This window comes from Sturnira hondurensis, unplaced genomic scaffold (assembly GCF_014824575.4).
Source record: "Sturnira hondurensis isolate 20B ecotype Veracruz unplaced genomic scaffold, ASM1482457v3 Scaffold0022824, whole genome shotgun sequence".
NCBI classification, from domain to species: domain Eukaryota; kingdom Metazoa; phylum Chordata; class Mammalia; order Chiroptera; family Phyllostomidae; genus Sturnira; species Sturnira hondurensis.
In genome coordinates this window covers 564,436-591,156 of record NW_028095455.1, presented here as the reverse complement: position 1 = coordinate 591,156, position 26,721 = coordinate 564,436, and the positions used below count along the sequence as shown (strand labels likewise).

General features: G+C 36.4%; 1 protein-coding gene across 4 annotated transcripts in view; it reads left to right on the top strand.

The window, feature by feature from the left end:
• BRD10 (bromodomain containing 10) overlaps positions 1-26,721 on the top strand; it is a 140,627-nt gene that overhangs the window by 26,822 nt on the left and 87,084 nt on the right. For all 4 annotated transcript variants that reach the window (XM_037036344.1, XM_037036343.1, XM_037036342.1 and 1 more), the window contains exon 2: positions 22,365-22,565. In XM_037036344.1, the coding sequence (XP_036892239.1) occupies positions 22,365-22,565 (201 nt within the window). The remainder of the gene's footprint in view (positions 1-22,364; positions 22,566-26,721) is intronic.

The window sequence follows — 26,721 nt, the reverse complement described above, 5'->3', positions numbered from 1 at the left end:
GGGTAACTGAATGGATAAGGAAACAAGACCCATATATATGCTGCATCCAAGACCTATCTCAAATTGAAAGATAGACACAGACTAAAAATGAAGGATTAGAAAAAGATATTTCATTCAACTAGAAAAGAGAGAAAAGCTGGGGTAGCAGTGCTTATATAAAATAGACTTTATAACCAAGTCTGTAGTTAGAGACAAACAAGGACACTACATAATGATAAAATGTACAATCAAACAAGAAGATATAACCTCAGTAAACATTTACACACCCAACATAAGAACACCTAAATATGTAAAACAAATTTTGATGGATGTAAAAAGGACAGCTGGACAGAAATAGTCATAGTTGGGAATTTTAACCCTCCATTGATTTCAGTGGGTGGAGCTTCAAGGCAGAAAATCAATAAGGAGACAGGCCTTAAATGGCGCATTACATCAAATGTATTTAACTGATAGCTTCAGAGCATTTCATCCCAAAACAGCAGAATTTAAATACTTTTCAAGTGTACATGGAATGTTTTCTAGGACACATCTCATGTTAGGACACACAACAACAAGTCTTAATAAATTTAAGAAGATTGAAATCATATGAAAGATCTTCTCTGACCACCATGCTTGAAACCAGAAATCAATCAATCACGAGAACACTGAAAAACATGCAAAGACATGGAAGCTAAATAATATGTTATTAAACAATGAATAGGTCAACAAAACAAGACCAAGGAAGAAATCAAGAGACCTTGAAAGAAATGAAGATCAGGACACAACAATACAAAATCTGTGGGACACTGGGAAAGCAATCCTAAGAGGAAAATTTGTAGCATTACAGGCCTATCTCAAAAAACAAGGAAAAGTCCAAATAAACAATCTAACTTCTCACTTAAGGAAACTTGAGAAAGAAAACAGATGGAGCCTACAGTGAGCAGAAGGAAGGAAATAAGAAAGATGAGAGCAGGAATGAATGAAATAGGGCCTAAAAAAGTGGTATGAAAGATCAGTCAATCCAGGAGCTGGTTCTTTGAAAAGATAAACATTTAACCAGACTCATCAAGAAAAAAAGAGAAAGGACCCAAATAAATTCAGAAATGAAAGAGGAAAAATTATAACTTACACTGAAGAAACAGATTTAAAGAAAATAGTATGGATAATTATATGCCAACATACTGGACAACCTGGACAAAATGGATAAATTCCTAGAAATATACAGTATTCAAAAACTAAATCAGAAAGAAGTGGAGAATCTGACTAGACAGATTACAGAGTGAAACTGAAGCACTAATCAAAAAACTCCCAACCAACAAATACCCTGGACCAGGTGGTGTCACAGGTGAATTTTACCAAAGATTCCCAGAACTAACACCTCTCTTTCTCATACTACTTCATAAAATTCAAGAGGACAGAAGGCTCCAAAGCTTGTTTTTTGAGGCCAGCATTATCCTAATTCCAAAACCAGGTAAAGACACTACAAAGAGAAAATTAACAGGTCTATATCCTTGTTGAACATAGATGCTAAAATTCTCAACAAAATGTTAGCCAACCAAGTATAGCAATCTATCAGAAAGATCATACACCATGATCAAGTGGGATTTATTCTGGGAATGCAAGGTTGGTACAACATTCACAAATCAATAAATGTAATTCACCACATAAACAAAATGAAGGATAAAATTATGTGATACATCAGTAGATTAAAAAAAAAGCTTTTGATAAAATCCAGCACTGGTTTATGATCAAAACTCTTAGCGAAGTGGAAATAGAGGGAACAAACCTAAACTTAATCAAAGGCCATATGTGACAAACACACTGCTAGCATGATACTCAATGAGGAAAAACTACAAGCATTCCCCTTAAGATCTGGATCAAAACAGGGATGCCCACTTTCACCTCTTTTATTCAACATAGTACTGGAAGGCCTAGCCATAGCAGTCAGACAAGAAGAAGAAATAAAAGGTATTCTAATTGGAAAGGAAGAAGTCAAATTCTTTATTTACAGAAGACATGATATTGTACATAGAGAATCCCGAAAATTTCACCAGGAAACTACTAGAACTGATCAATGAATTCAGCAACATAGCAGGATACAAAATTAATATCCAGAAATGTTGCATTTTTATATACCAATAACTGGGAAGTTTTTTAAAAATTCAATTTATGATTGCTTCAAAAAGAATGAAATACCTAGGAATAAATCTAATGATGTAAAAGACCTGTACTTGGAAAATTATAAGATGCTGAAGAAGGAAATTGAAGAAGATACAAATAAGCAGAGGCAAGCACATTGTTCATGGATAGGAAGAATTAACATCATCAAAATGTCCCTACTACCCAAAGCAATCTGTGGATTTAGTGCAGTTTCTATCACGATTCTAATGCCATATTTCACAGAACTAGAACAAATATTTCAAAGATCTACATGGAACCACAAAAGGTCCTGCATAGCAACAGCAATTTGGAGAAAGAAGAACAAAGTTGGAGGAATCATGCTACCTGATATCAAACTATACTACAAGGCCATAGTAATAAAAATAGCCTGATACTGGCATAAAAACAGACACATAGATCACCAGAACAGAATAGAGAGCTCAGAAAGAAACTGACTCCTCTATAATCAATCAATATTCAAAAAAGGAAGCAAACATTTATAGTGGGCTAAAGATAGTTTATTCAATAAATGGTGTTAGGAAAATTGGACAGTATGTGCAGGGAAATGAAATTAGACCACCTTCTTTCACCATAGACAAGAATAAATATAAAACATCTAAAAATACCAAAGCCATAAAAATCCTAGAAGAAAACAGAGGCAGCAAAATTTTCAACATTGCCTGTAGTAATTTTTTGTCATACATATCTCCCCAGGCAAGGGAAACAAAAGAAAAAAATAAACAAATGGGACTACGTCAAACTAAAATCATTTTGCACAGCAAAGGAAATCAACAAAATTAAAAGGCAGTCCTAGAATGGGATGACATATTTGCTGATACATCTGATAAGGGGTTAATAACCAAAATTTGTAAAGAACTTACAAAACCCAACACCAATCAACCTAAAAAACTCAGAAAATTGGCAAAGGACCTGAATAGACACTTCTCCAAAGAGGACATACACATGGCCAACAAACATATGAAAAGATGCTCAGTGTCCCCAGTGATCAGCAAAATGCAAATTAAAATAATTGAGATACCATCTCACACCTGTCAGAATGGCTATCATCCATATATCAACAAACAAGGGATGATGAGGATATGGAGAAAGAGGAACCCTTTTGCACTATCAGTGGGAATGCAACTGGTGCAACCAGTGTAGAAAGCAATATGGAGATGCCTCAAAAAATTAAAAATGGATTTGACTTTTCTCCCAGCATTACCACTTCTGGGAACATATCTAAAGGAACCCAAAACACTGATTTGAAAAAAGATAAGCACCTCTATGTTTATTTCAGTATTATTTACAATCTCCAAAATACAGAAGCAGCCCAAGTGTCCATCAGTAGATGAGTGAATAAAACTACTGTGGGACACTTAGACAGTGGAATTCTACTCAGCTATAAAAATGATGAAAATTTTACCCTTTGGAATAGTGTGGGTGGACCTGGAGAACATTATGCTAAGTGAAATAAGCCAGTCAGAGAAAGACAAATACTCTCTGATTTCACTCATACGTGGAATCTAATGAACAAACTGATCTAACCAGCAAAACAGAGACAGACTCATAGATGGAGAGCAGATGATAGCTAGTGGTGGGGGTGGAGGTTAGGGTGTGGAGGGATTGAGCAAAAAGGAAAAAGAACTCATGGACACCAGTGTGGTGATTGCTGATGAGAGGAGGGTATAAGCAGACTAAATGGTAATGGAACAATACAGTAAAGAGTAAATAAAATATATTTTTAAATGATTATTTACACAAGTTTGCTAGCTTTTCACTATTTTCGCTACTATGTTGTATGACTATCCTTTTTTTCTTAAGCTTTTTTAAAAATTATTTTTAGAGAGAGGGGAATGAGGGAGAAAAAAAGGGAGAGAAACATTGATGGGTGAGATATAAATCAGTTGGTTGCCTTTAGCATGCCCCAGACTGATGGCATGGCCCACAACCCACCTACCTAAGAATCAAACCAATGACCTTTATGTTCATAGGCATTCAATCCACTGAGCCATACCATCCAGGGCATGACTGCCTTTTCAACAGAACTCATAATTTGCCAGTGTAGAGCATATAGAAATTGAACCTGTCTTGTTTGCCTTTAATTTACAAAAGCCCAGCCGAATGTTTCAAATTACTTTCTATTTATCATAATTTTAGTAGTAGTTAACATGTCTTAAGTGCCACTGTGTCACTCTGGGACTTTACCTGTGTTATTATTTAATTTCCACAACTCTTGAGTTAACGATTTATCTAACCTGTTTTATAAATGAAGAAATGAGGCACAAAAGATTAATTTGCTCAAACTACCACATTTTGCCTTGCATAATGCACTCTTGTGTGTAATGCTCACCATGTTTTTTGCCCAAACTTTCACTTTTTAATTTTTTTGACTCAATTTTTTTATTTGTTTATATTTAGGTACTTTTTTATTTTAAAGGAGTTTTAGCATTTATTTTTAACATATTATGGTACAAGAAATTTTTCTTTCTAGAGTTACACATTTAACACATAAACATAAATAAAAGAATTAAAAAACATAGGTAAGGAGTTAGTACTACCCATGTATAATGCACATCCTTATTTTCCCTAAAAAGTTTGGGCAAAAAAGTGTGCCTTACATGTGGCAAAATGCAGTAGTGGCAGGACCTGATTTGAATCCATACTGTTTGGTTCCTGAGCCCAGGTACTTAACTATTTTGCCATCCTGCTTATGAACAAGAGCTGTAAGGATTGAGAGAAAGGAGCTTTTCTATCTGAGAGAGAGACTGGGGAAAAGAGGATTGTAAGAGATTTCAAGGAGGAGTGAGCATTTAGATTCTGTGGTGGTAGAATTGACAATATTTGCATTATAAATTATTAAAATTACTATGCATATAAAGTATAACTTGTAAAAGTCTATAAGATAAAGTTGAAGTATAACTGTACTATACATGGACTTTTTAAAAAGCAATCTACTACTTAGTGTTCATATTATTAACAGTTTAATTGAAAAAATAATGTGTACATCTGGTGGTAAGTTACAGTCTCTTAGTCCTTTACTATTAAGAGGTTACTACTGTGTTAATTAATTTCTTGTATTCAATTGGGTGTCTGATAGCCATCTCAAATTTTAACGCGTTCAAAACTGAACTTTGGGTTCGTTGTTTTGTTTTGCTTTTCTAAGCTTATTCTTACCTTTTGAGTAAATAACTTCACTGTCTTCTAAGTTGCTTTGGACAAAAGACTAACTTTTCACTTATTTTTCAATACTAAACATATAAACCAATTCAGAGCTCTGTTAGTCTAAAATATACTTTATATCTTGTCTATTCTCTCTATTGTCACCACTTAAGTACAAACATTATCATTTGTTGCCTGGAATACTGTGTAGTTTGCTGACTTGTTTTCTTCTTCTTTTTTATCTTAGAGTCCATTTTTTCACCAGCAGCCAGAGTAAATTTTAAAATATGTACATTAAGAGAAGTCAACACTCTGCTTAAGGCACTCCAGTGGCACTTAGTCTACAGTAAGGAGTTTAGCTTACTGTTCTTTACATACCTGCCAAGCCTTTATACTTGTTCTTTCTTTTATGTAGAACACTCTATCTCAAAAGAGTTTTGAGGTTTTTGGGGGGAGGGGGATTGTTTGTTTTTGTCATGGTGGCTCCTCCTCCTTTTACTTCATCAGAGAAATTATTCTTGGTCATCTTTCATAGAATTTATAATGTATAACTTATAGTTATAACATACATGTATGAGGTCTGTCTGGAAAAAGTCCAGCCTAACATACAACAAGAATGGTTTGTACCACATCAGTATAACCTGGCAACTAAGGAGAGTGAACTGGAATGTACATGCGGGAACAATGACTACTTCACAGTACTAGTTAGTGGGGAAGGTAGACACCATTGAGTAAGCACATGTACTGTATGGCCATTGCATTCACAATGACTGAGTAGAGCAGTGAATCTGTATCCAATTTTGTCTGAAGCTTGAACATTCCTACATTCCTCCATGATGCGGATCCTGGCCAGCAGGATCTGTGTGTTGTGGCGGCTCTGAACAAATACTCATGGATAAGAGAAGTCCTGTGGAGAAAAGGAGACGGCATGGCCACTCTCTAAGTGAGAGAGAGGGTCTGGGTCCCTGCTTGGACAGGCTTTTATTGCTTTTCTGGATACATTATATTGAGGATGGTCCTTATTTACTATGCACAGGTTCGCTGCAGGTGATAACAAAGGAAAAAATGTTGCTTTACAGAGAAGGATGTTGCAGACCAAGGGGAAAAGTGGTTGAACTGGTTACACTCCATGCTTGGGAGGTTTAGCATAGATTTTAGGAAGTTACAGTAAGCACTTGTGCCTCAATTCAGAGTGAGGGAGTTTTAGCAAAAGCAAATCTCATAGCCTAGGTGCAATGCAGGCCTGATTTCCCATGGTAGATCCTATCCATGGACGTGGCTCCTGTGTGCTGGAAGCTTGCTTCCCACTGGCCTTTCCGAGTGGGAGCTGAGATACATTCCCATGCCATGCCAAATGGCTCCCTACATTGAAATGGCTCTGTATGCCTCCACAGAAACTATTTGGATGATTCAGAAGGCCACAGTTATGGGCAACTGGTGATGGGCAGCTTCATCACAATAATGTAACAGCTCATGCATCGTGTTTGCTGCACAGTTTTTTGGTGAAAAAATCAAATCACTCAGGTGACTCAGCCCCCATTATAGCCCAAAATTTGGCACCCTGTGCCTTCTGGCTTTTTCCAAAACTAAAATCACCTTTGAAAGGGTAGAGATTTCAGACTGTCGATGAGATTCAGCAAAATACTATGGGGCAGCTGGGGGCGATTGGGAGAACTGTGCAAGGTCCCAAGAGACATATTGTCCTAATCTTCTGTCTTCAATAAATATGTCTCTTTTTCATAGTACATGGCTGGACACTTTCTGGACAGACCTTTTATCTGCTTGCTTTTTTTATTTTTATTTTTGTTTTATTTTTAATTATATTTTACTGATTATGCTATTGCAGTTGTCCTGACATTTCCGCCTTTGCCCCTTTTACTCAGCACCCCCTACTCCCTCAGGCAATCCTCTACCCTTATTCATGTTGATGGGTCACATGTGTAAGTTCTTTGACTACTCTATTTCCTGTACTGTACTTTACATCTCCATGGCTATTCTATAACTACCTCTTTGTACTTCTTAATCCCCTTACCTTTTCACTCATTCTCCCCTACATCCCTCCCATATGGCAACCTTCTGGTAACTAACTTCTTTTCTCTTGCTTTTAACAGTCTCTCTTTATCTTTAAACTTTGACCTTTTAATTATGATGTGTCTTGGAGTGGGCCTCTTTGTATCCATCATAACTTGGACTCTCTGCACCTCCTACACATGTATGTCTATTTCCTTCACCAAATTAGGGACGTTTTCTTTCATTGTTTTTTCAGCTAGAATTTCCAATATCTCTTCTCCTTTTGGCTCCCCTATTAGGTGAATGTTGTACCTCTTAAAGTTGTCCCAGAAGCTCTTTAAACTATCCTCATTTTTTTGGAATCTTTTTACTTCTTGTTTTGCATGGTTGATTTTTAGTTCTTTATGTTCCAAATCATTCATGTGATTCTTGGCTTCATCCATTCTACTGTTGTTTCTCTGTAAATTGTTCTTCATTTCAGTTAGTGTACCCTTTGTTTCTGAAGGGGTCTTTTTTATGCTGCTGAGGTCCTTATTAAGTTCCTAAAGCATCCTTGTAACCAGTGTTTTGAACTCTGCATTGATAGATTGCTATCTCCATTTTGTTTAGCCCTTTCTCTGGGGTTTTGATCTGTGCTTTCATTTGAGTCATAAGTCTTTGTCTCGTCCTTTAGGCAGCCTCCTGTGTTTGTTTTTATGTATTAGGTAGAGCTTTTTTGACTCTGTGTCTTGGGAGTGTGGCCTAATGTAGTAGGTGTTCTATAGGGTCCAGTGGCACAGCCTCCCCTATCACCCAGTCTGGGTATTCAAGGTATGCCCTTTGTGTGGGCTGAGTATACCCTCCTCTTGTAATTGAGCCTTGGTTGCTGTTGGAAGATCAGTGGGTGGGATTTAAATGGACTAGTCAGCTGCAAGGACTGGCTGTGACCATTTACCACCAACATCCACCCTCTGTAGAGGATAAGCTATACAGGGGCAAGGTGATGGTGCTCTGACGTGGTCTGTAGCTGTCCACTGGGTACACTTGCCCTGGGGTTTCCAAGATGGTGCAAGCCAAGGTCAGCTCCCACCTGTGTTTTGCCCAGGGCACCCTGCCTGAGCTATAAAGCAATCTGAGATGGCTGCTACTTAAGCGGGGCTTGGAGATTCCCAGGTGAAGACAAGATGTGACTCTAGCCCAGCTGCTGCTAGGATTCACTGAATCCAGCTGTTGCTTGTTTGATATGACTTAGGAGCCAAGACTAGCCATTCTTACAGAGAAGCAGCTTGGTTGTGCCTGTAAGTTGGGTAACATAGAGTATCTGTGGATCACCAAGGTGGGTCACACAGTATTAGCCAAGTTATTGGAGTTTCATATATGGCTCTATGGGGTTGAGGGCTCAGCAAAGGGGCAATGGCATCTGCTTGCCCTGATTCCAGACACTTCAGTCTCTCCTTATATATCACTGGTGCCGTTCAAGGTGCAACTCTGGTGCAGGAGCTCAGTGAGAGTGAGTCTGAGTAGGTGAGTCCATGTGTGGGTTCTTTAAGAGGAACCACTTGGGCTCCAGCAGTTTTTTCCACCAACTCAATCCCCACTTGTTTTTTCAGCCAGATGTTTTGGGCACTTCTTCCTGGCACTGGTATCCTGGGTTAGGGAGCCTGGTGTGGGTCTGGGACTCCTCATTCCCAAGATATCCTTCCCTAATTTTTATTCACTTTAGTGTGAGATCAGCCTGTTCCATGTCTGCATCCATCTTACCTGTCTGGATGGATGTGGTTTCTTTAATTTTGTAGTTGTTAGACTTCTATTCCTCTTGATTTCATAGTTATCAGACTTCCATTCATCTTGATTTCTTAGATTCCTCAATGATAGTTGTTCCACAGTTCAGCTGTAATTTTGATGTGGTCATGTGAGCCATGTCTACCTACACTGCCATCTTGATAGGAAGCCCTCCTTCATCTTTTCACGCAGCCCCCTTAACCTCTATTCCCTCTGAGAGCTGTCAGTATGTTCTCTGTCTCTCATTCTTTTTGTATATTTTCTTACTAGCATGTAAGCTTAATGAGGTCAAGAATCTTGCCTCTAAGTGTTGATACCAACACCTAAAGTAATACTGAATGAAGGAATAGTGAGTGAATGAACAAAGGAATGGAATTGTCTGATACTTGGTCAAGGAGTAAGATTGAAATCCAGCTTTGCTTTTTTCTCATGACCAGCCAATTGTCACAGCATCACTTTTCTTTATTGATATTATTTATCATTTTATAATATATTAATTTTGCTGTATTTGTACCTTTTTTTTCTTTTTGTTCCTTACTCCCCTCTCACCTCATGTCACTCCCACCACTCAGCTAATGTCTTCTGGGCCCCATTGGTCAGGTGTGGCCTTGCTCCACACCTCAGACTGGGCCCCACTGATTGCTGTCCTCACCTCACTTCATGTCTCCTGGTTGCCTGCTCAGTTGTGTCCAAGCAGCTCATCCTGGCCCCATTTATTTGGATCTGTTTTTGAACTCTCCCCTGAGCTGTTGGTACATCTCACTGTTCATCTTCTGGTATTGAACTTCTGTAATACTGTAACTATAAAATCCATTTTAATATCTGGTAGGCTGAGTCCTTATCACATAATTTTTATTTTTCTAAATTTTCCAGAAATAAATCTTTTATGTATTTATTTTCCCATGATACATTTTTATAGTGTGATATACTTTTTAATAGTATATTTTTTAACAGTACAGTGGAATTAACATTTGCAGCACCAGTGTTTTGGTCACTTGACAAAAGAAATATGTGAGAGAACAATAGAAATTAGTGGCTTGTGGGAATAAAAATTACATTCTTTACATTCTGTGGGCATTGTAATGGCAATTTGCCACCTGGGTTCAATTATGTCTTTAGCTCTTGCAAGGTCTGTGCATCTCTTTGTTATGACCTATTTTTCTTCCAGATAGGCAGGGGAGAAATTCGCCCTAGCTTTCCTGTCTTTTCTTCTTTGTGCGATTGTCTGAATCTGAAAGTGTTCTGAATTTATTGTCTTCTACCTTAATGCCTCACCAGTACTTGGCAGACATTTAGAGGATTTGGCCAAGAACAGGAAGCCAAGGTATCTGCCTGTCTATGTTGTAGACTTGTCAGAACTTTAGCATCTTCTATGGAACATGAACATACTGGATTATATGAGAGTTAGTGACCTAGGAAGCCTTCTGTCCTGCTGTTAGCAAGAACTTATGATTGCCTCTGGGTAAAGAATAGATGTCATGGCACTAAGATGTTCAGCAGAGCAGTCCTAACTTATTAAAAATGCTCATCAAAGGTGTTGAGGTTAGACTGAAGAAAGAAATTAAGGAAGACACAAACAAATGGAAGCGTATACCATGTTCATGGATTGAAAGAATTAACATCATCAAAATGTCTATACTACCCAAAGCAATTTATAGATTCAATGCAATCCCTATCAAAATACCAGTGACATATTTCACAGATATAGAACAAACACTTCAAATATTTATATGGAACCATAAACAAACCTGACTAGCTGCAGCAATTTTAAGAAAGAACAAAGTAGGTGGGATTACTATACCTGACATCAAACTGTATTCCAAGGTCACGGTAATGGAAGCAGTCTGGTACTGGCCTAAGAATAGACACATAGATCAGTGGAACAGAATAGAGAGCCCAGAAATAAACCCAAGTCTCTATGGTTAATTAATATTCAACAAAAGGGGCAGAAACATAATATGGAATCAAAATAGCCTCTTCAGCAAATGGTGTTGGGACATCTGGACAGCTACATGTAAAAAAATGAAACTCGACCACCAACTTACACCATGCACAAAAATAAATTCAAGATGGATAAAAGTCTTAATATAAAGTCGTGACACCATGAAAGTCCTAGAGAAGATAGGCAGGAAAATCTCAGATATTCCACGCAGCAGTATTTTCACAGATATGTCCCCTAGATCAAGGGATATAAAGGAAAGAATAAACAAATGGGACTTAATCAAAATAAAAAGCTTCTCCACAGCTAAAGAAAACATTAGCAAAATGAAAAGGGAACCAACTATATGGGAAAATATATTTGCCAGTGATATGTTGGACAAGGGTTTCATCTACAAAATATATAAACTCACATGACTCCACAACAGGAAGACAAACAATCCAATGAAAAAATGGGCAAGGGACCTGAACAGACACTTCTCCAAGGACATACAGAGAGCCCAGAGACATATGAAAAGATGCTCAGCATCAGTAGCCATCAAAGAGATGCAAATTAAAACCACAATGAGATACCACTTCATACCAGTCAGAATGGCTATCATAAACAAATCAACAAACAGTAGTGATGGTGGGACTGTGGAGAAAAGGGAATCCTAATGCACTGTTGGTGGGAATTCAGACTGGAGCAGCCACTGTGGAAAACAGTATGGAATTTCTTCTAAAAACTAAAAATGGAATTGCTTTTTGACCCAGCAATTCCACTGCTGGGTTTTACCCTAAGAATCCTGAAACACTAATTCAAAAGAACCTGTGAACCCTAATGTTCATAGCAGCACACTTTACAATAGCCAAGTGCTAGAAGCATCCTAGGTGCCCATTGGTAAATGAATGGGCCAAAAAACTATGGTACGTGTACACAATGGAATACTGCGGAGGAGAAAGAAAGAAGGAGCTTCTACCCTTCGTGACAACATAGATGAAACTGGAAAGTATTACACTAAGTGAAGTAAGCCAGGTGGTAAAAGACAAATACCATTACGATCTCACCTATAAGTGGAACCTAATTAACAAAAGAAGCTGGCAAGCAGCCAGAGACATTGAAATCAACAACAAACTGACAGTAACTAGAGGGGAAGGGAGAAGCAAATAATGTGGGAAAGAAGGAAAAGGGACATAAATAATCATGTATGAGGGACCCATGGACAGAGCTCAGGGGGGTTGGGGTTGAGGGTGGGAGGTGGGCATGGGTATGGTGGGGGAAAGTGGTGGTGGGAAGATGGAGACAACTGTATTCGAACATCAATAAAAATAAAAAAAGTTGTTGTGGTTGGTAAAGCACTTTCAATGTATCTAAGAACTTTACATTTACCTTTGTGTCTTTTAATGTAAAAAGACAAAATCAAGAATGGAAGTTTGTTCTAAGCAAAATGTTTGGTTTTTAAAAAACTAGTTATGATGGTCTTCAGTTGTTTTTTATTTATCTTTAGAGGGGAAAGGAAGGGGAGAGGGAGAGAAATATCAATGTATGGTTGCCTCTGGTGTGTCCCCTGCTGGGAACTGGCCTGTGACCCAAGCATGTGCCCTGACTGGGAATCCAACCGTGATCGTGTGGTTTGCAGGCCCCTGCTCAATCCACTGAGCTACACCAGCCAGGGCATGTTTTTTGGGAATTATCATTTATTCGGTGCCACTTCAGATAAGGAACAAAGACCTTGAAAGGCTTAACTTATAAGGATCTTTGCAATTAATTCGTTATTGTAGTTGCCCTGTTTAATTTTACCAGTGAATGTCTTCCTGCTTAATCCTTGGCTTTTACTTAGTCCTTTCTCTGTCTGTCTGGAGAATTAAATTGTATATACCACTTAGTACTTAAAACTTGTCTCCTTTGGCATCTCTCATGCTATTCTTTTATTTTTCTTTCTATTTTTAAATCCTCATGTGAGGATATGTTTTTTTTTATTGATATTTGAGGGGGGAAGAGAGAGAGAGAGAGAGAGAAACATCTATATGAGAGAGAAGTATTGATTCATTCTCTCCTGTACCCATATGGACTGGGGACTGAATCTGCAACCTAGGTATCTGCCCTGACCAGGAATTGAACCCGAGTCCTTTTGTGTATAAGGTTGATGCTTCAACAACTGAGCCACTTGGCCATGGTAAAACTATCTGCTTTTAAATAGCTTATGTGATTAGATCAGGCCCTTTTGTTCTATTTGTTAAACTATTTCCCAGTTTACTTTTTGAGCCTTTCTCTTCTTTAGCTATGTTTTTCCTTATAACTGGATAATCCCTAAAGTTATGCCTTTAGATTTTATTTCTATTTATTTCTCTGTGGAGAAGTCACTTGTTTTTATTAAAACTTGATCACTAAAACTCTCAAAACAATACTTGGAGTTTTCCTTTGTCTTATTTTTGTATTTCTATCCGTAGAGCTTTTCCAATTCATTGTGCAACTGTTACCTCAAAATGTTAAAAAAAAAAAAATTACATATTTCTAACCCAGGTCTCCTCCTTCCAAATTTTTCTTTTCAGCTTTCACATTTTTCCCCAATGGTGTCACCATTGTTTCAGCCTAAGCATATGAAAGTCATCTGTGGTTTTTACACTTTGGATTCAGTGTATACAAACTGCCCTAATGTTCATTGCTGAATCCCTGCTACTCATTTATGTTTTGAATGAATGAATTTGAATATGAATGAATATTTTTCTTAATTAGTATTTTTCTTTCTTTTCTACTGATTCAAAACAGCTCTTTCTGCAAAGTCCTGTTTTAAGTTCTTGACAAAAGAGTAATCAGATGGTATAGAGACATTGAATTAAGAACTGAAAAATATCATAACTAGGATATAATTTGTGAAAACTGATTTCGTGCAAATACCAGATTAACATGTGAGTGAAAGGTGAAATGGACCAGCAGTTTAGACTGTGACTCTTTTCAGGGGTAATGGTTTGTTGTTAATATAAGCTTCGATATGTTTATATGCCAAAGGCAAATAGCAGGTTTAGGTTGAAGATGCAGAAGATAATTAATGAAATACAGATCCTGAAAACCTATATAGTGGGATCAATTTGTGATCAGAGGAGAAGAGGTACATTTTTCACAGCATCTGAAAGTTGCATTTAGATAATTTTGTTTGGATTCAGATAATTTTGTCTTTTGAGAAACAGGAAGTTAATGGAGCTCTTACTTAAAAACAACCATTTTCTCTGTGAAATAAGCAGTGGACAGAGTCAGCTGCCAGCTGACAGTGAATAGTGGGGTAAAATTTTTCAATGATGGCATTTGCAGGTAGGAACTAGACTTATGTGGGGATGCCTTTGTAAGTTATATAAATGTCTAACCCCTGTGCTGTTCACCTGAACTAATATGGTATTAAATGTTAACTATAATTGCAATAATGATGGCATTTGATATTTTTGTTATGGTGAACCATTGAGGAAGTTGACTTCCTTCAAAGAAGTCATCTTAGACAGGGTTGAGCCCAGTGTAGATTGCAGGTAGACAACACAGACTTCAAGGTGGGACTTTTCCTGCAGTGCTTAGTAGTAGAAGTATAGGGGTGAAGTAGCTTTTCTGGCTGAGATGCACAAGAGGGGTTGGGTGTCTGAGCCAGAAAGATAATTGGTTGAAGGAAATAAAAGAAGAGGTTAGTCATATGTATATGATGAGTCCCAACTAGTTATCTATGTGAATAGCTCAAAGAGGCTGAATTATGTTAGAGCAAAAGAAGGAATCAAAGAAGGAACTAGAGCTCTGGATGAAGATGAGTTAAAAATACAAAAGCAGTAGAGAAACAACTGGGAGAATAGAAGGTGTAAAGAGGTCAAGTAGGAAGTAAATGTATTGGTCTGTGATAAATGCTTTTTTTGTTAAGTGTGAAGACTTCCTTTTAGCATAAACTCTTTTGGGTATCCAGTATATAGTTGGAGATGAAAGCAGTCATCTCCAAACTTTTATGATCTGACTTCTAACCAGAAATATTCTTAATAAGTACTTCTAATGTATGTATATTTATAAATCATGTATATTATTTATATACTATTATGTTTTACATATGGCAGAACATTCTAAAACATTAAACTTGATACTTGAAATGTGAGGTTAAGCATATTTTAAGTAATCTTAGAATACTAATATTACAAAAGTTATTTTTGGTGAGTGCATTATGATATTTCATTCGTTTTGCAAATCTTCATTTAATACTTGGCTGTAGAACTATTTGAAAGGCTTTTTTTAAGTTAGATTTATTTTGGTACTTTTTTTGTTTGGTACTTATTTATTGTTTAAGTTAGATTTATTTATTATGACCTTTTATTTGAAGGTAAGCTGTACTATTATTTTATTGCATTTTATTACCTGGTCTTAATGACTTATAATTCAGTTTATAAAGATATATAAATCCAGATGGAAGAAGGGCATTGCAGGTGGGGCTGACTACATCATGAAGGCTATGTACCAAACATGCAGAGGTTTTTGCTGAAATTTACCTGTAAAAGTTCTGTCTTCCCTAATTTCAATAGTTGCTCTGGAAAACTAGTACTAAGGTTCTGCTGTGCTGCATAATCTTCATTTGCCCCTTGAAATCTATTCTCCACCCTGTGCACTGTGTTCCAAGAGGGACTGCCTCAATCAGTTTGCCTTATCCTCTGGTGTCTGATTGGGGTCAGTCACTGACAGGAGGATAGGGAGGTAGGGATATTTATTCTAACAGCTTTCTCTTTGCTAGGCTGGTTGTCAGTAAATGCTCCATCATTGTGTGGACCTCTTCTCCATTTACAGCTCTTTTAGTTCCAGTAACTCTTGCCTCTTCCTTTTGGGTCTAGAGTGATGATAGCTCCTTGACTAACCCAGGAACATTTCACCATCTCTTCCCAGTTTCCCTTCATCTTGCCTGCACATTCGTAAATAATGTTTTCATTAAACATTACCTCATTTTTGGTATTCTCTCTTACCAATACCCTGAGGGCTATAGCTTCACCTTAATATTTTTAAGTAATGGATTAAAAAATAACTGAAACACTTTCAGATATTTTTAAGCCGATTAGATAATTCTATTCCCAACTTTTAATTGTGTAGATACAGTTTTTCTAAGTGATACATATACATTGTTTCAATAACAATGAAAAAAATCACATAATAGTGGAAACTTTTACAAACATCTGTTTTTACTAGGGAGCCAGTGTTACTTTATATATTAACCATAAGTAAAGCTTAATACCAGTTCGCTTCCTTCTTCATATTATTTTAATAATTTTAGACAGAATTGAGCCTCAGAATTCTGAAACTTGGAATGTATTAACAACATAGAAAAGACCTTTCATGCTTTGTGGAGGGGGAAACTATAAAAAAAAATCAGTAAATCAACCATAATTATTGCTTAGGTTTTGTTTGTAATTAGTAATGTTATTTTCAAACTATTACCATACTGACTTCATTAAACAATTTTCCTAATAGGCAGGAAAAAGAACTTGAATTTTAAAAAGGGAGAGTTATTTTAGTGTATTGTTTAATCATTGATTTATTATCTGACATTTTATTTGAAGGTAAGATGTACTATTATTTTATTGCATTTCATTACCTGTTAAATGAAATATAAGTATTTGGTTACAAATCTTTAATCAGGATTTTTTTTTACTATGGACAAAATAAGTGATCAGAATTCTTCAACTTTAATTATATGCATAAATTAAAAATGATAAATAAACAATTTGACTTGTACTCTTCCAGTTATCTATCTATATCTCTTACACTCATACACCCACACACAAACATAAGACTCTGAAGATACAGCCATTAATTAAACAGTCTTTGTGCTCCTGGAATTTTGACTCTGGTGGAGAAATTTGATTACCAAATAGATAACTGTATAATGCAATGTAGTGATAAGTAACGTGAAGAAAAAGAAATTGGGGTAAAATAGAGAGTGAAGGCGGGTCCTATACTAGTTATGGTGCTCAGGGAAGTCCTCTCAGATCTGCTGGCATTTGAACAGACATTGGAATGAAGTGATAGTGCCTAACCATACAAATATCTAGGGGAAGACAGCCTTCCAGGAGGAAGGTTCAAGTGCAAAGTGAACGTGGGTGTGACTGAGAATAACAAGGAGATTTTTGTGGCCAGGACACAAAGACCTAAGGGCAGAGTGGTAAAAAATGAGGTCCGGAAAGGTAGTTGAGGGTCATATCATGCTAGGTCTCATAGGCCATAATCCATTTTGGATTATATTTTAAGTGTAACTGGAAGGCTTTGAAAGAGACACAGCAAATAACATGATCTGATTACCTTTTAAAAGGATTACCTGGATTGCTGAATGCAGAATAGACTGTACATGGATTAGAGCGGAAACCAGGAGACCTGTCATGAAAAGATTACAATAGTGTAGGTGAGAACTTGAACTCATGCATGTATGCAAACACACACTACTCAGGTCCATATGTATGTTTACATATATACTTGTATGTGTTGACTAAAAAGTTCATTTAGTTTTTTCATACACTGGCTCTAGTTGTGCTTAGTTGTCTTTAACTTCATTTGAAACAATTTCATTATATTACGACAGCTGTCATATCAATGTGCACTTGAAAAATAAAAATTAGTGAATTTTTGTGCAGCCATTTTAATATTGAAGATGGAAGAAGATATGTAAGATTTTGGCATATTTTTTATTATTTCAAGAAAGGTAGAAACAACTGAAATGCAAAAAGAGATTTGTGCAGTGATAGGGAAGGTGCTGTGACTGATCAAACATGTTAAAAGAGGTTTGTGGGGACTTCCGCCAAGATGGAGGCATAGGTGGAAACACTGTGCCTTCTTCCACAACCAAGTTTGAATACAACAAAGGTTTGGAGAAACAAAGACACAACCAAAGGACAGAAAATTGAATTATACGGAAGTCCGACTACATCTAACCATTCAACGGGACGGTAAGAGGGGAGAAGCCAGCAGCGAGCAGGGTGGGGCAGGACAGGGCCCCCGACCCCGGCGCGCAGGCAGACGGGAACCAGTTGGGGTGCGGGGCAGACCACGGCGCATATTCTCGCACAGTGAGACAGACCACGCAGGCCCCAGGGGGCGAGGGCTGACGGCGGTGGCACACTCGCGTGCAGTGGGACGAAACGCATGGGCCTGGTGACGGCAGCAACTGTGGCACCGGTGAGGGCCGTGGCGGCAGGCGGCGGACAGGACGCCATAGTCCCTCTTTGACCCCGCCCCCACATACAGCGTCACAACCCAGCGACTTAGTTGCCCTTCGGCACCGGTGAGGGCCAGGGCGGCAGGCGGCAGACGGGACACCAGAGTCCCTCTTTGACCCCACCCCCACATACAGCGTCACAACCCAGCGACTTAGTTGCCCTGTTCTAGTGAACACTTTAGGGCTCTGATCCTGCTATGGAACAGGCACGAACAGCCCAAAAGATGGTGCAAGAAGAACTCAAAGTCCCAGAGCCAATAACTCTAAGCGACCGAGAAATTGCCAGCCTCTCAGAAGCACAATTCAAGACACTATTTATCAGGATGCTCACAGAACTGGTAGATTATAGTCACAAATTAGAGGAACATAGTCACAAATTAGAGGAACATATGAAGGCTAAACTAATTGAAATGAAGGGAGATGCACAGGAAACCAATAGTGATGGAAAGGAAACTGGGACTCAAATCAATGGAATGGACCAGAAGGAAGAACAAAACATCCCACCAGAAAGGAATGAAGAAATGAGAATTCAAAAAAATGAGGAGAGGCTTAGGAACCTCCAGGACATCTTTAAACGTTCCAACATCCGGATTATAGGGGTACCAGAAGGGGGAAAGAAACAGCCACGAGTGGAAAACGTATTTGAACAAATAATAAAGGAGAACTTCCCCAGTCTGGCAAAGGAAATAGACTTCCAGGAAATCCAGGAAGCTCAGAGAGTGCCAAAGAAGTTGGACCCAAGAAGGAACACACCAAGGCACATCATAATTACATTAGCCAAGACTAAAATGAAGGAGAGAATCCTAGAAGCAGCAAGGGATAAGGGGACAGTCACCTACAAAGGAGTACCCATCAGACTGTCAGCGGATTTCTCAAAAGAGACCTTACAGGCAAGAAGGGGCTGGAAAGAAGTATTCCAAGTCATGAAATCCAAAGACCTACAGCCAAGATTGCTTTATCCAGCAAAACTTTCATTTAGAATGGAAGGACAGATAAAGTGCTTCTCAGATAAGGTCAAATTCAAGGAGTTCATCATCACCAAGCCCTTATTATATGAAATGCTAAAGGGACTTATATAAGAAAAAGAAGATGAAAAATATTAACAGTGATAGGACAGCAAACACAGTTATTAACAACCACACCTAAAACAAAAGCAAACTAAGAGGACAGCTAGATCAGGAGTGGAACCATAGAAATGAAGAACACATGGAGGGTTAGAAACAGGGGGGTGGGAGGGGGAGAAGAGGGGAGAAGGCACAGAAAATAGCATAGATGGTAGGTAGAAAATAGATAGGGGGGAGGGCGAGAATAGTGGGGGAAATATAGAATCCAAAGAACTTGAGACACGTGGTTATAAACTAAGGGGGGGAGAATGGTGGGGGAGGGAGGGTGCGGTTGGAGGGGATTGAAGGGGGGGAATAGAACAACTGTAATGGTATAATCAATAAAATATATTTAAAAAAAAGAGGTTTGTGAAGTTTCTTGCTATTGACATTGGCCAAATAATTCTTTGCTGTGCCATTCATTGTCTTAATGTTTGGAAGATGTTTAGCAGCACCTCTGGCCTCTACCCACTAGGAGCCAATACTGGAGATAGCTGACATAACTCAAAATACCCAAATCAATAAAGTTTTTGGTGAATATGAAAAACGAGTCTTTTATTTTACAGAAAAAACTAAATGCCCTTTTTGGCCAACCCAAGAATTCATTTTGTGTTAAAAAATACGTTTTGGCCCTAGCTGATGTGGCTCAGTGGATTGAGTGTCGTCCTGTGAATCAAAGCCTGGCAGGTTCACTTCCCAGTCTAGGGCACGTGCCTGGGTTGCAAGCCAGGTCTCCAGTAGGGAGCGTGTGAGTGGCAACTACACTTTGATATTTCTCTAAATCCTCTCTCCCTCCCTTCTCTTCTCAAAAAATAAATAAATAAAATCATTTAAAAAATTCTAAAATATATTTTGTTTAGTAACTTTATTTTACATTTCAGCATAGTTACATGGACATCTTTTATAGTGAGCGCATAGAGGTTCACCTAATTTCTTATACTGGATGGATGCTATTTCATGTTGTGGGTACATTACCTTAGTTAATTTTTCTTGTGTCAAAGGACATTAGTGCTTTCAAGTTCTTTTTTAATAACAAACAATACTGTGTGTCTTTTTTTTTTTGTTGCTTACAGTTGTGGGGATATAGCTATAGGGTAAATTCCTGGATGCATGGTGGGTAAAAAGATACGTGCAAGTTAAGTCTTAATGATTATCACTAAATTGACTTCTAAAAAGGCTGTACCAATTTTACACACCCACTAATGTATGAGAATTTTTATTTCCTTGTTCCAACACTGAGTAATATCAGTCTTTTAATCCTTATTTGTTTATGTGAAACCATTTTCTTTTTAATTATGAATGTGTCAAAGCATACAAATTTTAATTTCTGATAAGTAATAAAGGATATTAATTTCAGTCTTTGTTCTGAGAAGATACTGTTGAAAAAAGTAGCTTATAATTTCATCTTCTCTACTTGTAAGACTGAATGAAATTAAACAATAAAATTGAATTTCTGATTTTTTATATAACAATTTACCCACGTGACTTTCTCTTTCAACTCTCCTTACCTCCAGTGCTCTGCATACACTATGACCTCTAAGAAAGTCATCATTTTCGGTATAATATTATTTATTAATATTCTCTTCAGTTAGTGTTGATGAGAAAATGATTACAATTATGTAGTTCACCAGTAAAAATTCTATACTAAAATGAACCCAAGTATATCCATTCAGTATCTGTTATTGCCAGTTACCTTGTTTTCTTTGGTCCCACATTCCTTACTCTCAGCCCAATTAGCCATCATACAGATGTAATGCTATTGTGCACAAAAGAACAATAGCCTGAAAAGTATGCCTAGATTAGCCCAAATTCTTCAGAATTTCTTAAGCCAGTAATTCTGGAAAGCCAGTTTAAAAGTTCAGTCCCTGCCTAAAGCTGAATTAGTTAAAACATTATGTCCTTGTAACAGAGAAAACACATAATAGTACCATGGTTCAGTAGAACCTTGCGATCATACCAACTGTGGGACCTAGATGGCCTGAGAGTAAAATTGTTACAAAGTTTTTCTAATTTACAGTAATAAGCCACTGTGAACATAGTCCAAGATGGACAGAAGTTTGTATTTCATGCTATAAAGGTTTATGTTATGGTGAACTTTTAGACTATTTTATATTAAAGAAAGCCTTACAGGAAAGTGGTAAAATAGACTATAGAGTCAAATTTGAATTTTTATAAAAATTCTTATCCAGCATATTGAATGCTTACTTTGAATATTGACTTAATTTTGCCATTGTAGAAACAACAACATACACAAAAAACCTTCAGAAACTCTGGCATACTCTGCAAAGGTATAACAACAGGTATTGTCCCTGATGCTTTTTATAATGAACACATGTAAAGACAAATTCAGAAGTCATTTTTTAGTTTAGACTTAAAACTTTGTTTAATGTAATGTTTCTTTTTCCAGTATGTATGGTTTTAAGCAGTTGTTTCAAATTTATTAAGGGGATTTATGCCTCATTAAGTCAATTGCTTAGAAACTTTTTCATCAATATCTTTTAAAATGAGGTTAGTATCTTAGTTTATTAATAATATAATATAGAGTAGGGAAACATTTATGGTGAGGTTGAAGAGGAAATCTAGATTCTTAGATTCTTAGAGGTGAGTCAAAATTTCCAAATTTACAATTATATATGGTAATGCAACTTAAAATTATATATGTTAATGCTTTATTTGTTTACAATTTCTTCAAAGGATTTATGTATCATAAATTTTCTCCCCCAAGTCTTTTTGTGTTATTGTACATTTTCCCACACCAATGATAGGTAGGTAGTAAGAAATATATGCAGAGATGTAAAAACAAGCCTCACCTAATTATGCTAACAGTAAACTTTTTCCATTAAAGACATAGTGCTTTAATTCTTAATTTTAATGCTTCAGTTATATATGTATAACTGAAGCACTGTTACAAACAGGACTTAAAAATCTGGAACATAGTTAAATAAAGTTTAAATACTTTTTATGTAGTTAGTAAAAGGAATTCTTCTTAAGATGCTGGTTAAGGGGGTTTGTTGCTAACCTAGAAGATTTGACCTTGTGAATTGACTTATTCTTCTCCAAGGCCCTTGAGAGAAAAGACAACGATAGCAGTTACATCTAGAGGCTATTTTGGATTGGAGGATGAGAAGGGAACTGCATGTACTTCAACAAGGCGTCGGTCAACACCACGAAGTTTGGCAGGCTTGACAAGTGGAGTTTTTGAATCTATAATGGTTCAAGTTTTGAGACAGGAAGAACAGCTGAGAGCAAAAGAAGAAAAAAGGTAAATGTTAAAAAAATTAAGTTTATGTGTTCAAATTTCCAGGAACTACTTTTCGAAGAGTAGCTATGTAACTTTTGTGGGCCCATATCAAATTTTTGGGCCTATTATAGTAGTGTTGCAAAATGCATTGTTATCAAAATATGAATTTATAATGAAATATCACAATGAAATTTATTTTAAAATACAGTTTTAAATTTTAAACCAAATTATTTTGAGGCAATACCAAAAAAATTTATAAGAGATTTAAGAATGTTTTCTGGAGTTCTAGATTTTCCTTCAAATTAATTACTAATTTTAAATTAGAAGAATTTTATATAGATTTATATAGCTTTAGAATAGACTCATGGACCTTTAAAATTAGGAGAAACTCCACAGATTACATAGTTCAAAATGACACACAGGTTCACCTCTGCCAGTTCTTCTATTGGTATTAATTTCCTTGATAACTATGTTTATTCCAGGCTAATCAGGGAAGAATGTTGGTGCTCAATTAGTGTTACCTTCCAGGGTCTGGGAGTATGGACTGATGGCACTTATAAACATTTTATTTATAACAAAAGAGACTAGGGCTCAAACAGGTAAGTGAGTACTCAGACTGGTGATTTTTATACTAAATCAAATCTCTATGTTAGGAATGATTGCTAATATAATAGGGAACTGCTAATTCTAATTGAAGGCAATTTATAATATATTGTTATTACTTTCATAGTAATAAATGTAGCTTGCTTTCGTGGTTGTAGTATTCACACTCAACCTTGAGACTCTGCCAGCACACTTTTTATAGTAGTGATCACTTGGGAACCTACTAGTGTGTAATAGATTGGGATGGTGAGAAATTGAAGAAGAGGAGGGCTTGTAGGAAGAAGGCTCTTCTAGTCTAGACCTCCACTACTGGTGTCCAGAAATAGGGAGAGGTCAGACTGTTACAAACAGGACTTAGCATCTTCCTTGATATAGGGGGAACAAGGAAGAAACATAGGTGAATTAGTACATACTTGTAGTAACAGTCATAGTGGCAATAAGAAGGTTTTAAAAAGAGTGGTTAACATTTATTGAGCATGGCTATTTTTGCCAGGTTTAGCTCTAAGTACCTTATATGTATTCAACATTTATTCTGAGTCACAGAGAGATTAAGTTATTCACCTAACTTCAGGCCAGGCAGTTTTTGAGCTGTGGTCAAGATTTCAACATAGGCAGTTTGGTTCTGGAGCTTATGCTCTAAGGCAATATTCTATCCTTGTAACTTGTAAAATGATAGAACTTATCAGCAAAGAACATAGAGCTTGAGTCCATGATGTGGGGAAAAGATCAGTGAACTTCAGTTTTTAATGAGTTTGAAGTTATGATAGAAACATTCAAGCATCCAACTAACAGTGACTAGTAGGAAACTAGAAATGTAACTGAATCTTTTTCTTCTTTCCAGTTTTACATATATTTATATGTGTCCACAGGTAAATAAGACATAGGGGAAAGTCCCTCTTTAAGCCTTAATGAACTATGATCATTAAATGAAATATGAATTAACCTTTCTCTTTGGGTAGAGTTTACTTTTTCTTTCAATTCTATGTATTTTACCCATGGAGTAAAGAATTAATAAAACTATAATGAAGGCCTGTGTACCTACTACCTAGTAATTTTTAAAGAAATTAAACATAGGTATAATCAAGCTTCCCTGTATTCTCTGTCCCCAAAAGAAAACACTATTCTGATTTTATTATTACCATGCATTTTATTATTGAAATTTTTATTTTTATTTTTATTGGTTATGCTATTACAGTTATTCCTGCTTTTTCTCCATCCAGTCTTACCCTCTTCCCACCGTAAACCAATCCCCATAGTGTTTACCATATCCAGAGATTGTGAATAAATGTTCTTTGGTTAAGCCCTTCACCATCTTTCATCCTGTCCCCTTCCCTTCCTTTCCAGCAGCTTTCAGTCTGTTTTATGTATCTAAGCTTCTCTTACTATTTTCTTTGTTGGTTTATTGTGTTCATTAGATTCCACATGTAAGTGAGACTGTATGGTATTTATTTTTCATTGACTAGCCTAATTCACTTAGCATAATTTTCTCCAGGTCCATCCATGCTGTTGCAAAATGTAAGTTTCTTCTTTTTTACTACCACATAGTATTCCATTATTAATTTTAACTATTCTTTTATATACTTTGCTAGATATAAATGCATTCCATATATTTTTCCCAGTCTGTGTCCTGCCTTTTCATTTTTTTCAATGTTTTTTTAAAAGATTGTATTTCTTTTTTACGGCCAGATGGCTCAGTTGGTTGGAACATCATCCAGTGCACCAAAGGATTGTATTTCTTTTTTAAAGATTTTATTTGGTTTTAGAGTGGGGGGGAGTGAGGGAGAAAGAGAGGGAAAGAAACACTGGTATGTGAGAGAAACATCTATCAGTTGCCTGTCACATACCCACAACCAGGGACCTGACCCACAGTCCAGGCATGGGACCTGACAAGGAATCAAGCCAGGGACCTTCAAGATTGCAGGGTACCCAACCCAGTGAGTCATACCAGTCAGAGCTTCAGTGTTTTTTGATGAAAAGAAAATACTACTTTTGAGTTCAGTTTTTTTTAATGTTCCGTACTTTTGGTGACCTAAGAAATCTTATCTTACCCAACCACAGTTATGAAAATTTTCTCCCTTTTTCCCCAGAAATTTCTAAGTTTTATTTTTTCTGGTTAGAGCTATGATCCTTTTGAAATTAATTTTGTATGTGTTAGTTGAGGTAAGGTTATAAACATAAACTGATAAAAGTTTATAAGCTTAAACTTATAAATGAATAAGTTTAAATAAACATGAATAAATAGTTGTTCAAGTATAATTTGTTGAAAAAATATTCTTCAATCACTGTATTTCTTTTTCATTTTTGTCGAAAATCAGTTGAACATATATTTATGCGTCTTTCTCTTCTGTTTCATTTATCTGTAGGCCAATACTATATTGACTTGATTACTCTATCTTTATATAGTAATCCTTGAAATTTGGTAAATGAGTCTTCCAACTGTGTATTTTGTTTTCTATTTTGGTTTCCTTTTTTCCTCAAAATTGTCAGGCTGTACTAAGATCATTGTTTTTTTGTGTGACTTTAGAATCATATTGTTAATTCTTTCAGAAAAACAAAAACCTAAGGGAATTTTGATTGAGATTACATGGAAGTTATCGATCAATTTTTAGATAATTTTTTAATTTCAGCAGTATTTTTTAGTTTTCAGTGTTGTACACATTTTCCACATACTTGGTTAACTTTATCCCTATATGTTTCATGTTTTTGATGTAAATTACTTTTTCAATCAGTACAATTTTTATGTTACTGATACATAGAAATGCATTTGAAGTTAGTATAGTGAAAATCAAAATAGTACTCTATTTCTGCTCTGAGTTTGAAAGATTTTACTTCATATAGTTAGAAACTTTGGTATTCGATGCATACATGTTAATGATTCTTAGAGTTTTTTTATGGATTTCTTATTATGAATGTTCCTTTTTAATCTCTGATATTTCTTACATTTTTAATATTGCATGTTATCTTCACTGTTGGCTTATTAGCTATATATCATTGTTTGAAAATTGTTTTTAGTGGCTTCTTTGGGGCTTATAAGATATGCCTAAGTTTTCACAGTTAACTTCAAATGTAATCAATCTGTATATCTCTTCCCACCCTTTGTGTTACTTTTGTCATACATTTTACTTCTACATGTGTTATAAACCCCAATACACTGCTATTGTGTGTGCTTTAAATAGTTATCTTTTCAAGAAACTTAAGAAAGAAGTATATGATACTGATCTGTACATTTATCTTTCCCATGATGCTATCTGGTGTCATTTTCCTACTGCCTAAAGAACTTCCTTTAACATTTCACATAATATAAGTCTGCCAATGGTGAATTCTGAGCTTTTATTTTGCTTTATGTTTTGCAGGAGAATGATTTTGCTTTGACAGGTTTTTGGAGGGTTTATTTTTGGTTTTATTTTTTTCCTGTGAGCACTGTAGTATGACATGTTTTACTTGCTTTATTTTTTTACTATAGTTTTTGAAAGCAAGTCTGCTGTTTTCTTATCTTTGTTTCTTTTTTTAAGACTTTATTTATTTATTTATTTATGGAGGGGAGGGAGGAAGAGAGGGAGAGAAATATAAATGT